This window comes from Mastigoproctus giganteus, chromosome 6 (genome assembly GCF_048544385.1).
Source record: "Mastigoproctus giganteus isolate SK-2022 chromosome 6, ASM4854438v1, whole genome shotgun sequence".
Lineage (NCBI taxonomy): Eukaryota > Metazoa > Arthropoda > Arachnida > Uropygi > Thelyphonidae > Mastigoproctus > Mastigoproctus giganteus.
This window is the reverse complement of record NC_143580.1, coordinates 4,321,154-4,335,768: the sequence shown is the minus strand read 5'-3', so window position 1 is coordinate 4,335,768 and position 14,615 is coordinate 4,321,154. Positions and strand designations below refer to the sequence as shown.

The window sequence follows — 14,615 nt, the reverse complement described above, 5'->3', positions numbered from 1 at the left end:
ATAGGACACAGTTATCTCACTCATTCCTTTTTGCTGAAAGCTGATGACCGTCCACTATGCACCTATTGTAATATCATTCTAACAATACTACATATACTAATAGTCTGTGTTTCGTTAATGAATGCCTTGTTATTTTTACAACTTTTAGACAGAGCTCTGAACCTTTTACACATAGTCATATTTTAGCAGCATCATCTGCTATGATTGACGTTTATGATTTTAAAGACTTTTAGTTAACCATTTTTTTCTATGAACTGTATGGAACAAAAAGAAATAATAATTGAGATTGTGCAACAGAACTTTCTAAAGAGGAACTAAATATAAAATTTCCTAAAAATCTGTCCACCGGTAGTCAAGTTGTAACATGTGGATGGACATAGTGAAGAAAATAGGCTCTTGGGCTATATATATATATATATAGCCCAACCTTGAACTTTCAAACTCTCTAGTACTCCACTTGTAACGTTAAGCCATGAAGAGCAGTGGCCATTTATAATTACTTTCTGCTTCCTAACTACCTAACCATCACTTTATCCATTGTTTAAAGCTTTGAATGGATTGAGCAAGCTCAGTGCTGACGGCATTCTTCCTCTTGCTCAGACTACACACACACACACACACACACACAAGAGGGCATAAATTCAATTGAGGAAGGATGATTGCAGGACGTGTGCAGGGGTTTGTGTCCAACAATCAACCACCTGCTGGCCTTCAGCCAGCAGGTGGTTGATTGTTGGAACAAACTTCCATCTGTTGTTGTGAAAGTAGGTAGTTTGAATAAATTCAAGGAAAAATTAGACAAATTATTGGAGGAGATTGACAGGTGGTGGGAAGTTTTTTTTGCTCTTGCTTTATAAGCTTGCTTTCTTGCATCGTATGCTATTACTAATAATAAATAATTATTTACTCCTAATGTCATGTTGCTCCAATTTATAGAACAGTCATTCTTGTGGGAAAGTATCATAAGACAGAGCTTTATTGAAATCTGAGTATGTAATGTCAAAATTATTCTTTGCATCCATTTCTTTACAATCACATTTTAACTAATCAGATTGGTTGAGCGTGATCTCCTTTTAACAAATTCCTGCTCTTATTGCCTTATAATTCTGTCACCATGATTGTTGCAAATTGTAAGTATATAGTTCCTACATAATTTTGTTTAGAACTTATTTCAGAATTTATAAGAATTTTTATTTATTCATATATTAGTAAACAAAATTCAACATAATTCCCCTCCCCAGCCTTTATATATAAATACATAATCACCTCTAGTCATTATATGGTCTTTCACTGTATTAAATATTATTAATGAATTATTCAGAATTAAATATTAGCTGCTACCCTGATGATTGATCATATTGTCAGTATTAGGATACTTTTTTGTAGCAAGTTGTAACTTTATAATCTGTAGTTCTGTAGGTTCAGGTCAGGTCTCTCAGAAGCCTATTCTAAAGGTGTGCTGAAAACTTGGACATAATGTGAGCGTTATGCTTGTGATGTCCTTAGCCATAAAAGCAGGAGCTGAGTTATTTAAAGAAGTAGTGCCTCCATGGAACATGATCTAGTTGAGTCTTTAAACAACCCTCTAAAAAATAATTTCAATGACACTTTTGCAGATGTTTTTACTCCTCGTATATAGAAAAGCAAGTTTCGTGTCATCACTGATGCAAGGTGATTCTCTTCCCCCCTTCCCCATATTTTGTGTAGTTCACAGACTTCCTGGGATGTGGGCATAAACTTTACTATTATGGTGATTAAATATTTCTTTTGTAGTGAAGATATGCTTGCCTGTCTGAGAAGAATATGGGCTTCCCATGGTGGTTAGCGTGCACAGTCATAAGTAAGAAGATTGCAAGTTCGAGCCCATAATGCTGTCACAAGAAATGCACATCCCATTGTGAACACTAAAAATTTGGTTGCTGTTAATAATTTAATATGTATATTGTTGCAATGAATGTATAACCCCTTCTGGCCTTTGCTGTGTAGAGAATAAATGGAAATTTATTTTGTTTATTACAATTCTGTCTTTTTTTGCAAATTTTTTAACAAACAATTTGAATATAACTTCCCGATTTCCTTTAAAGTAGAAGTTAAGATCTACTTTATTCTCTTCCTCCTCCTAAATCACGAGTAGAAAATGCATGCTTTCTGTAGGAAAGTATGAATCCCTAGATGTGATTTAATTAATCTTGAAATAGTTCTAATTCCTATGATATCCCTATGAATAATTATAATGATACAATATTTATCTTGCCATCACATTTGTTTGCAAAGAGGAATTCAGTTGCCAACTGATGACCTCTTGAGTTCTGACTGTATTTGGATGACCAGTGAGTAAGCATCTGTTATCTAAATATCATTTTATCTTTTAAGTGGCACAGTAGACAAATTATTTACTAATTCTTAATATTTGTGTAATTTGAAATTGTTGATGGCAGCAGTTTGAGATTGTTGATGGAAACAGATAGGCAGTTTCTTTATCATCTTATTATATATTAACTTGTACAAAGGGTGCTAATTATTTTGGTATGCAAAAAGAATATATAAAATGCTGAAATTAGAAGTTTAATTTTGTTTTAGTATTTCATTTCCCAAAATTTGTAATATTACTTATAGTATTTTGTTAAGAACTGTTGTTTCAGCTGCAAAGATTTTCGAGTAAACATTTAAAAATTTTTAGCATTAGTAAAGGCCAAAAAATATAAGGGAGCTATGATTTTCCAGAAAAAAAACTGTCTGTACAACCTGTATCCCTCTCATCATGCTCATCCCATTACCAAATGTACCAATCTAGTTACCGGGTAAACTGGAATTTGGGGAGTACAATGTGTACAGAAAGGATAGACAGGATAGGAAGGGAGGAGGTGTTATGCTGTTAATTAAGAAAAACATAAAATCAAAAGAAGTGCATCCAGTTGATATAGATGAACAGTGCACTGTTGAGTCAGTTTGGTGTGACATAAGCACTGCGAAAGCAAAAATAAGAGTAGGAGCGTGTTATAGGCCTAATGAGTACAATGAACAATTGTACAGAGAAATAGAGTGGGCTAGTAAATCAGAATGTCTTATAATAGGGGATTTTAATTTCCCAGATATTGACTGGAACTTGTGGGTTGGTCACTCACACACACTAGAAAGATTTTTGTGGATTTATTGGCCGATTGTTTTCTGCAGCAGCATGTTCGAGAGGCAACCAGAGAGGGTAATACTCTTGATCTAGTAATCAGCAGTGATCATTCATGTATTAAGAATTTGCAGATAAAGGAACCACTAGGTGGCAGTGATCACAGCGTACTGATGTGGGATTTACTTAAAGATATAATTACCATCAGGGGTAAAGGAAAGTTTTTGCTTCCGTAAAGGTGAGTACAGTGGTCTCAGACAGTTTTTAAATTCTGTACAGTGGGATCAACTGATGGTGTTACCAACAGTAAATTCTAAGTGGGAAGCATTCAAGGAATTAATCGTGGATGCTACTAAAAGTTTCATACCTATTAAGAAATATTGTTCAAGGTTTAGGCCTAAATGGTTATCAAATGAACTAATGAGACTCGTGACAGAGAAGAAAAATGCATGGGATGCATATAAATTATCAAGCGACTCAGAAGCCTATGGCAGATACAAGCTAGTCTGTAATCAGGTCACAAAGGAGGTTAGGCAGGCAAAAGCAGATTACGAGAAATCTTAGGCAAAAGATGCTAAGAAAAACAGCAAGGATTTCTTTACTTATATAAACTCTAAAAAGAAGGGGATTAGTCTGATTGGTCAACTTGATATCTATGGTTCGACTGTTGATGATCCTGCTCAGATAGCAAACAAACTGAATGAGTATTTTGCATCTAAATTCACACATGAGGAGTTATTAAAGTTTGAAAATGGCAGAAGGTTATCAAATTGTAGCAGGGTGCTTCACGATTTTGTAATAACTGAGAGCAAAGTGGAGGAGAAATTGTTGAAGTTAAACATAAGAAAGGCACTTGGAGTGCATGGGATCTATCCAGTTATATTAAAGGGGGCGGCAAAGGAAGTGAGCAAACCCTTAGCCATAATTATGAGAGCATCCTTGGACTCAGGGGAGGTCCCCACGGACTGGAGATGTGCAAATATATCCCCAATTCAGAAAGGGGGATCGAAGGTGACACGAGTAATTACAGACCAGTTAGTTTAACTTCTGTTTCGGGTAAAATAATGGGAGGATCTAGACAAGACTGCAGCAATAATTCAGATACAGCATGGGTTTGTTAAGGGAAAGTCTTGTCTGACAAATTTGATAGGATATTATGATGTGGTTACAAAGGAACTGAATGCAAAAAATAATTTTGATATCATATATTTGGATTTCAGGAAAGCTTTTGACACTGTTGCGCATGGAAGACTATAGTACAAATTGGAGCAGAATGGTATTAAGGGTAAGTTGCTACAATGGATAAAAGGATGGTTAAGTGGGAGAAGACAGAGGGTGGTAATCAATGGGTGCTGCTCTTCGTGGACTAATGTTATTAGTGGAATCCCACAGGGTTCGGTGTTGGGACCTATGTTGTTTTGTATAGCATTAGCATTAGCATTAGTAGAGGCATTTGATGCAAGAAAGCAAGCTTATGCAGCATTAGCCAAAAAAAAATTAAATAAAATAAATAAATAAAAAATAACCACTTCACCCCTCTGTTCGTTCGAAATACCTGTCCAGCTGAGCCTTAAACTTATTTAGGCTATCAACTTCCACGACAAGGGATTGAAGTCTGTTCCACCTACCAACCACCCGCTGGCTAAAGGCAAATTTCCGCACATCTATCCTACATCTGTCTTTCCTCAATTTGAATTTATGCCCTCTCAGGTGATTATTCTGAGCAAGAGGATGAATCCCATCAGCATTGAGCATGCTCAAACCATTCAAGGCTTTGTACACCTCTATCAGATCACCTCGCTGGTGCCTAGTCTCCAGACACTGTAATTCGCAAAAGTTAAGCCTTTCTTCGTAAGGGCAGCCCTTGTTCCATTCACCAATCTTGCCCTTCTCTGTACTCGTTCCAGCAGCTCTACATCCTTCTTGAAATGAGGCCTCCAGGCCTGTATATAGTACTCTAGGTGTGGCCTGACCATTGCCTTATACAAGGGAATAATCACCTCCTTATCCCTGCTAGAAAAATTCCTGTATATCATTGACAATACACCATGAGCTACTCTTGCAGCCCATCTGAACTGCTCAGAGAACTTCATATCTGCCTGCACAACCACCCCCAGTTCCCTTTCATTCTCTACCACTGTCAGTGTAGTACCACAGAGTTGTTACATTGCTCTGGGGTTGCTGTTTCCCATATGTAGTACTTTACATTTGTCAATGTTAAACTTCATTTGCCACCTCTCAGCCCATCTGCTCAACCTTTCCAGATCCTGTTGCAGCAGCATAGTGTCAGTAGTGTCCTTGACAACCCTGCCAACCTTTGTATCGTCTGCAAACTTGGACATTAAGCTTGATATACCATCATCAATATTATTTATAAATACAGAAAACAATAATGGACCCAATACTGAACCCTGAGGGACTCCACTAATAACATTAGTCCACAATAAGCAGTGTCCATTGATTACCACTCTCTGTCTTCTTCCCCTCAACCACCCCTCTATCCATAGCAGCAATTTGCCTCCAATGCCACACTGCTCCAATTTGTGCAGCAGTTCTTTTGTGACTGCATCATAGTATCCAATCAAATTGGTCAGGGAAGACTTCCCCTTAACAAAACCATGCTGTGTCCGAGCTATAACTGAAGTCTTGTCTGGATGATCCTGCAGTGCTTCTTTAACCAGTGCCTCCATTAATTTTCCGGGAACAGAAGTTAAACTCACAGGTCCATAATTACTTGTGTCAGCCTTTGATCCTCCTTTGTGAATTGGGGTCACATTTGCACATCTCCAGTCCATGGGTACCTCCCCTGAGTCCAAAGAAGCTCTCATAATTATGACTAAAGGTTTGCTTACTATCTTTGCTGCCTCCTTTCATATAACTGGATAGATCCCATCCACCCCAGGTGCCTTTCTCGTGTTTATCTTCAACAATTTCTCCTCCACTTTACTCTCAGTTATTACAAGATTCTCTAGCTTACTGCCAGAGTTGAATACACCTCTGGCATTTCCCTCGCTGAATAACTCCTTATGTGTGAATGTCGATGCAAAATATTCATTTAGTTTGTTAGCTACCTGAGCAGGATCATCAACAGTTGACCCATCGATATCAAGTGGACCAATCTGATTCATCCCCTTCCTTCTAGAGTTTACATAAGTAAATAACTCTTTGCTGTTTTTCTTCGCATCCCTTGCCAAAGATTTCTCGTGATCTGCCTTCGCCTGCCTAACCTCCTTTGTAACTTGGTTACAGATCAACTTGTATCTATCATAGGCTTCTGTGTCACGTGTTAATTTGTATGTATCCCATGCAATTTTCTTCTCTGCCATATGCCTTATTAGTTCATCTGACATCCATTTAGGCCTAAACCCTGAACAATATTTCTTAGTTGATATGGTATGTAAAGCCTAGTAGCTTCCAAGATAAGTTCTTTGAATGCTTCCCATTTTGAATTTGCTGTTGGTAACATCATCAGTTGATCCCACTGTATAGAATTTAATTACTGTCTCAGTCCATCGTAGTCGCCTTTACGAAAGCAATACCCCTTCCCTTTACCCCTAATGGTAGTTACCTTTTTGAGTAAATCCTACTTCAGAACACTGTGATCACTGCCACCTAGTGGTTCATTTATCTGCAGATTCTTAATGCATGAGGAATCACTACTGATAATCAAATCAAGAGTATTACTCCCTCTAGTTGCCTCTCGAACATGCTGATGTAGAAAACAATCATCCAATAAATCCACAAAAGCCTTGCTTTTGTGGATATTTATCAGTGATAATGATGAAGGTATATCAGGCTTAGTGTCGAAGTTTGCAGATTATACAAAGGTTGGCAAGGTTGTTAATGACAGTAATTGCAGTGTGCTACTGCAACAAGATCTAGATAATTTGTGCAGATGGGCTAAGAAGTGGCAACTGAAGTTTAACCTTGACAAATGCAAAGTACTGCACATGGGTAGAAGTAACCCCAGAGAAATGTACCAACTGTGTGTTACTACACTTAAGGTGGTAGAAAATGAAAAAGACCTGGGAGTAATTGTGCAGTCAGATATGAAGTTTTCTGAGCAATGTAGACAGGCTGCCAGGGCAGGTCATGGGGTTTTGTCAATGATATATAGGAATTTTGCTAGCAGGGAAAAGGAGGTGATTGTCCCTCTGTATAAGGCAATGATCAGGCCACGCCTTGAGTACTGCGTACAGGTCTGGAGGCCTCATTTTAGGAAGGATGTAGATTTGCTTGAGCGTGTACAGAGAAGGGAAACAAGATTGGTGGGGGGAATGAAGGGATCCTCTTACCAAGAGAGGATCCCTTCATTCTGCAAATTCTACAAATTCTTAAATTCTGCAAATTGCAGTGGCTGGAGACTAGACACCTGAACGGAGATCTGATTGAGGTGTATAAGGCCTTGAATGGGTTGAGCACGCTGAATTCTGATGGGATCCTTCCACCTGTTCAGATTACGAACCTAAGGGGGCATAAATTCAAATTAAGAAAGACAGATGTAGAATAGATGTGCAGAAATTTGCGTTTAGCCAGCGGGAGGTTAATTGCCGGAACAAACTTCCATCTGTCATTGTGGAAGTTGATAGGTTAAATAAATTTAAGCAGGAACTAGACAGGCATTTGGAGGGAATGGTGTGATTTTTTTTTTTTTGGCTGATGCTGCAGAAGCTCATACACTTGCTTTCTTGCATCACACGCCACTACTACTACTATGAACTTTTTATCTGGTGAAATTTATCACAAAAAATTGCATATGGTCTAAAAAAAAGAAAATTTTTATAAAAAGACCAGAGGAAAAGACAAGGCCAGTCTTTTTACAGTGCCATTAATATGTTCACTGTTAGTTAGCATGTGTGCGTGAAGAAATTTGTTAATCTACATTGATGGAAAAAGTACATGAATTTAAAAATGAACCATTTCCTTCTGATTTTTTGGAAGAAAAACTGGATATTTTTGTCAAGAAACCTATGCCAGCAGCTAACTAATTTTTTATTTATTTTTAGTTTATTCATTGAATTTGATTGAAAAAAAAAAAATAAAAATTCATTGCTGCCTTAAATATGTATAGTTTCCTTTTCAAAGACATCTTATCTCACCTTCTGAGCCACACACACACACACACACACACACACACACACACACACACACACACACACACACACACACACACACACACACACACACACACACACACACAGAGGTAGACTAGTTCTCTCTGTACAGTATAGGTATATGACAAGATTGTCCCAATGTTGCCTTTCCAATTATTTATCAAGCAATTTCTTGTAGAGGTAGGGAAGTCATAAACCTAATTTATAAGGTAATTATGAGATTGCACCTGGAGTACTGTGTCCAAGTATGGTGACCACTTCTGAAAAAACATGCCAAGTTTTGCATTTGATAATCAATAAAGTGGTGCATGTATGAAGAAATGCTTCATACATGCACCCCAGAGGCTTTCATGTCTGTATGGCTAATACTAATATTAATACTAAATCTCAAGCTAATACTTCAATTCATAATAAAAGGTAAAATAAATGTTAATATTTACATTAATGTATAACAAACAAAATAGCAAGGTTAAAACATTTTATGTAGTTACATTATTATTTTTGATTATGAAAAATATACAAATATATTTATATTTATTATTTTGAGTACTTTGATATTAATACTTGGAATTTTTTCAGGGATTTCCAGGTGGGCCTGGGGAATCTGGTCTAGTTGGACATGATGGAGGTCAGGTAAGTAGTTAGAATTATAGCGTCTGCAGATAAAAGTAAGCAATTTCAGAGCACTGTTTTTTAGCTAGCTATTTTTGTGAACTTCTTTTATTACGGGAATCCCTTTGCCAACCACAAGAGACGCATCCTGAAAAGTACCATGTTTGGCAAAACCACAATTGGAAAGAATAAGATTCTATAAAAAAATAGGAGGGTAGGGAAAAAACAACAATTATTCCAAAAATATATGAAAAAAAGTACGGTAAATTTCATTTTCTATTTATATATATAAAGTGATGATAAGGTTGACACTGCAATAACAAAATCAAAGTGATGGAACCATTTATTTTATACACATTCTTCACTTTCAGCACTTATTGAATGTTTAGAGAACATAATAATGGGTAAAATAAATGTTAATATTTATATTACTATATAACAAACATAATAATCTTCAGTATAGCAATTTGATATATGGGCTAGTATGGCCAATGAATTTGGACTGGTTTTCAGTCAGGAGAAGAGTTGAAGTAATGGTGTTAAAGAGGAGTGGCGAGCCTGATGGATACATTACAATGGTAGGAAAGAGCTAAAAATGGTTAACATCTTCAAGTATCTAGGAAGCACCATCACAAAGATTGGAGTGATAGATGAAGAAATAAGTAGAAGGATACAAGCGAGCGAGAATTTCTATAGGCAGACAGATCTGATCTGGAACAGGAACATACCACTGAAGTGTAAGGCTATATATATCAGACCTATTACATACCAATTCTGACATATGCATCTGAAACTTGGACTATGAGGAAAAAGGATGATAGCAGAATTCAGGAGACAGAAATGAGATTTGTGAGGAGTGTAGCTGGAAAGACAAGGTGCAACAAAATCAAGAATGATGATGTGATTAGGGAGAGAATTCAGGTTGAAAAACTCCAGAATAGGATTGAAAGGTCCTGTTTGAAATGGTTTGGATGTGTCAAGAGGATGAATGAGAGGCATTTGCTAAGAAGAATGTTTGATTTACAATTAAGGGACAAAAGACCAAGGGGAGTGACCAAGAATGAGGTGGCAGGACGTGATACAGAAATCAATGACGGAGAGAAGTACACGGACAGAGCATGGTGGTGAGGCTTCATATATCGACTCGTGCAATAGTGGAATGATGACGATGATGAATAATCTTCAAAGTGTTATGAAAACAGAGCCCAAATACATTTGAGAAAAATGTAAATATTAGAAACAAATAAAAAAAATAATAAATATTGATATTAATGGCCCCCAGGTGCACCTGGGGGACCTGTCTACCAGGACATGATGGAGGTATGCACCCCAGGTATGCACTCATAACCATAAATGTTATTATGTCTGAAGAAGTGTGTGTGTTTGTGGTGGGGGGGGGGACCAGTTTGCATGTTGTGGGAACTGATAAACCTGAAATAACTCTGAGAAAAAACTTACTCCCTCCACATGAGTGTGGCTAACTGCAGTTTTGATTGAAGGAGACTTGAAATATTCCTCCAATCATTGATGGAAATTAAACCCAGTTCCTCTCCAAATGAATGGCAGAAATATGAAAAGGAAAAGCTACAGGGAGGTAGTGACACATCCTATTACAACACTACATATAACATCCATTGATCACTGAATTATAAAGACATCTGTAGGGATCTGCAGCCATACTGCCTGCAAGGCTTTCCACAGTGTCAGAATAGATGACGGCTGTGTGTGTCCGTACACCTCATTGCCCACCTCTCAGGTGTTCAATTAGACTGAGGTCAGGCATACTTGGAGGCCAATCAAGATGGGTGATGGTAGGTCTCACCAGTGCAACATTGGTCCATATACACCAGGGGTCCTAGTTCTTGCCAGCAAAGCATGCCCCATATTAAGCAACCACCACCACCTGCCTGGATAGTGGACACCATGCAGAATGGTCCATGGACTCGTGTGGCGCAAGCATACTCATTTCCTCCGACCAGCATACTCATTTCCAGTCCTCCAGGCTCCAACCAGCATGATGTTGATACCACAGCATTTGCCCTCAATGATGATCAGATCAGTAGTGAGAATCTCTTTTGGGTTATCATCTGTGAACACCATACATCTTATTGTTCAGTGCATTGTCATTTGGAATATTGTTCTTGCATTCCCCATATTGTATTGTAATGTTAGCTGTTGTACAGTGACCTGCCATTGAGTCTGTACTGCATCGCACCCTTCGATCAAAACAGAAACACCCACCTTGTGTAATAATTTGCAGTTCTGTCTGTAGGAGGTGGTTTTACCAACCTGACACCATTCTTTGTTCACTTTAACCAGTGGACCATGAGCAACTGAAGGACATGCCGTTTCTGATATGGAAGCACCTGATGCATGAACTCCCATAATCATACCCTTTTGAAACTCCATGATATCTCTACTATGTCCCATAACTTCTACTTCATCACTTTGCATTGCACAACCAGATGTAAATTACCACTGCTCTAGCATGCGAAGCTGTTTGACTTTTATACTACAAGTTGTGTTATTGTCCATTATGGATCAGGTGGTCGCAATTCAGTGATCACTGAGTGTATATCAGGGTTCTCTTAAGATCTCTGATATACACTCGGTGATCATTGAATTGTCTGCCAACAATTTTTCGTGGAGTGGGAGCAATCTGAAACTAAATCAATAATTTGCACATAACGTATTTATTTTAGTTTTGCATTTTTGTAACTTCCCTTAATTTGACATGTAAAATTTAAAAAATTGATTGTATCTTGTATTGAATGTGCCTTTCTTTTTGCTCCATAAGAAAATGGAAATAAAAATGTTATCATAATATATACTTGATATTTTATTAATCTTACACCAGGAAGGTATCAAAACCAAATCGATTTACATATTTTCTAATACAGACCATGAAAAAAATTAATTGGTAACCTCTGGTATATATGGTATATATGATACTGCTAAGTACATCATTGAGAGGGTTGAAAGTAAACAAATTCAATCCCTCTGGGCCTGCACTAGAAAAGCAGATTTTTTCAGTGTGCAGTTTCTTCACAGTCTCCAAGATTGTGGAGGGGTATAGGGGACTATGGAATAGATCCCACATGACCCCTTAGTTTTAGGCTTCTTAATCTATATGTATCAGGGACCCAGACTACCAAAATATGGATATTAAGGAAGGTGAAAGCAATAATTATATATATATATATATATTTATTTATATATAAAAAAAAAATCTGCAGCCATTGTCAAACCACTGCAGAATGGAGGCCTCCTCAACAAGTCATGTTTTTTTTTATGTGAAAACATCTTTGGTGACACCTACTAAATTTCGGATGTGACAGAATCCTGACCAATTTGTCACAGTTACACTGAAATTATGTCATTTGACGTCACTTCCGGGTTGTCGATTTGATCAACAAACTGGAAATGACGATTTTGCGACGTGAATTCCATGGGAATGAAAGAGGTGTCAATGACGGAAATGACATCATTCAACGTCATTTCGGTTTAATCAAAATACACGCTTTGCATGGAAATGGCGTCATTAGACGTCACTTCTGATTTGTCGATCAAACCGACAAAACGGAAATGATGGTTTTGTGACACATCATTTCCTTGTTGCAAAATCACACGTCAACACGATTTTGTCAATTTGAAGCACCGTTCATGTAACAAGGCATGAATTATGCTTGCTTCAAATCAACATGTCTGTCGTTTAACCAACGTTATTTTCTTGTAACACATGTGAATGCATGTTTGTGAGTTTGAAGCTTGATGCTCCCCAAAGCCTTGCTAGCAGGGACAGACACCAAAAATTGTTGATCATTGTTATGGTGTCTTATTTGTTCTCCTCCAAAGGATTTTTGGGAGCATTATTTAGCCACATCAAAATGTGCGTGTGTGGACTACCACAATATTGAAATTCTATGCCCTTGAAAAAGTTGACCACTTAAAATTGACCAAACGGGCTATAAAGTTTCTACTGCAATATGTTCATAATTACATCCACAATCTTTTTGAAGTACATCACACAAGTTACAGCGTCTTTGTTCATTAGTGTAGCTTTCTGCATGAAGTCCATGTCGCGCACATTGTCCTCACTAATATTGCACCCCTTATTCTGTAACTTGTACGATAGCTGAAGCAAGTGCGGCCAATTGATTTCGTTGGCACTCAGAGTCAAGAACATTATAGGTTTACCGAGCTGTCTGATCATAGTGAACAGATCGCGCTGTGCCAAGTAGTAGGTTGAGTTTGGAATTGTCTCTAGGAAGACCAAATTTGTTTTTGATATAGCTGTTGATGTAATCTTTGGATTTCAACTTACTTGCGGATCAGTTTTGTATCTTTACCTATGTATTTGAAAGTGACTGTCAAAGAGTCTCCCGTTCTCAATCTCATTATCTTCATTGCTATGTAAAGAAGATGATATGGAGTAACACGGTGTTGGTCAGATCGTCTGAGCTTGCTCATTGCCATCATGAATGGAGTCACGTGTAAATTCTTTCTGAACGTTCTGAATTATCAAAGATAAATGCTGGGAAAGGACAGTTCCTCTACTTACACATCAAACAGTAAGATCTGTGGTATGTTAGTTTTTCCTGGGGTGATTCTAAGGTATTTATCATTGCTCCACAACAATATTTGTTGTTGAGCTTCTTTAGCAAATTAATTTCCATGTGACTGTCATCAAAGAATGACTGATCTATCGTGATTTGATAGAATTGATAGAAAGGCGTGTTGACCAAATATTGAAGTCACGTTTTAACCACTCGCTTTTTTTACTAACCCGATCATATAGCTGGACTTGTGTATTTTCTTGCATTTTATATATACACAAATAAGGTACCTGAGACACTCATCCAGACAATACAGCAATCTGGGCCAAGTGATCAATGTGTCTGTTTCAGTCAATTTCCCTTAGTAAGCGATGAACCATCATGTTGACTGAAACAGGCACATTGATCACTTGGCACAGAATGCCATATTGTTCGTATGCATGTCTTAAGTGCCTTATTTGCATGAATGGCGAGGAGAAATGAGCCTCTCTGTCACTAAATCCAACTTAGGTAAATGAAATGGAGTTTCTGGGTAGACAAAGCCTTTCAACTTCTTCTTTTATGCGCTTTCTTATGGTCTTGCACATTTCTACGTATTCTACCTTGTTTCTTATGTTACCACTTTGCTTCATTTCTCTTCTCTCTTTCATCGTGATAATTGTTTCTTTTGATATTCTGGTTGGTTTTTCCTGTTTTACAGTAGGTGAAAGGAAGTGTCTACAATTGCCTCAATGACTTTTTCACTATCAGGTGAAATATCTTTATCAGGAAGGTCTTGCAGCACATAAAAATGATTGACCAGTTCTAATTCAAAGTTTTGACAATTTTTAAATAGTTCGTTAACGTTGATCTTTTTTTACCTTAGTGGATGATTTGATTTGGCTAACTACAAACAAATTACATGATATAAAGCATGTAACTGAACTGTGGCAGTCTAATCTGTGCAGGAATCAAAAAGAGAAAATTTTTCTTGCCCGTACCCACATAGGACACAGTCATCTGACACATTTGTATTTGCTGAGGGCTGATGATCCTCCTATGTGTGAGTCCTGTGACACGGTTTTATCCGTAAAACATATTTTAATAGAATGCCCAGATTTTAATTTTATCAGACAATAACTACATGTCAGATATTTTTAAATTTCTACAAACTATTAATATTTACTGATATATATATATATATATATATATATATATATATAAGTGTCA

The 14,615-nt window shown here is 37.3% G+C and overlaps 1 protein-coding gene across 1 annotated transcript in view; it reads left to right on the top strand.

The window, feature by feature from the left end:
- LOC150083829 (uncharacterized) overlaps positions 1–14,615 on the top strand; it is a 607,249-nt gene that overhangs the window by 211,890 nt on the left and 380,744 nt on the right. Inside the window, exon 15 of the mRNA XM_090375392.1 lies at positions 8,818–8,871. Within this exon, the coding sequence (XP_090231518.1) occupies positions 8,818–8,871 (54 nt within the window). The remainder of the gene's footprint in view (positions 1–8,817; positions 8,872–14,615) is intronic.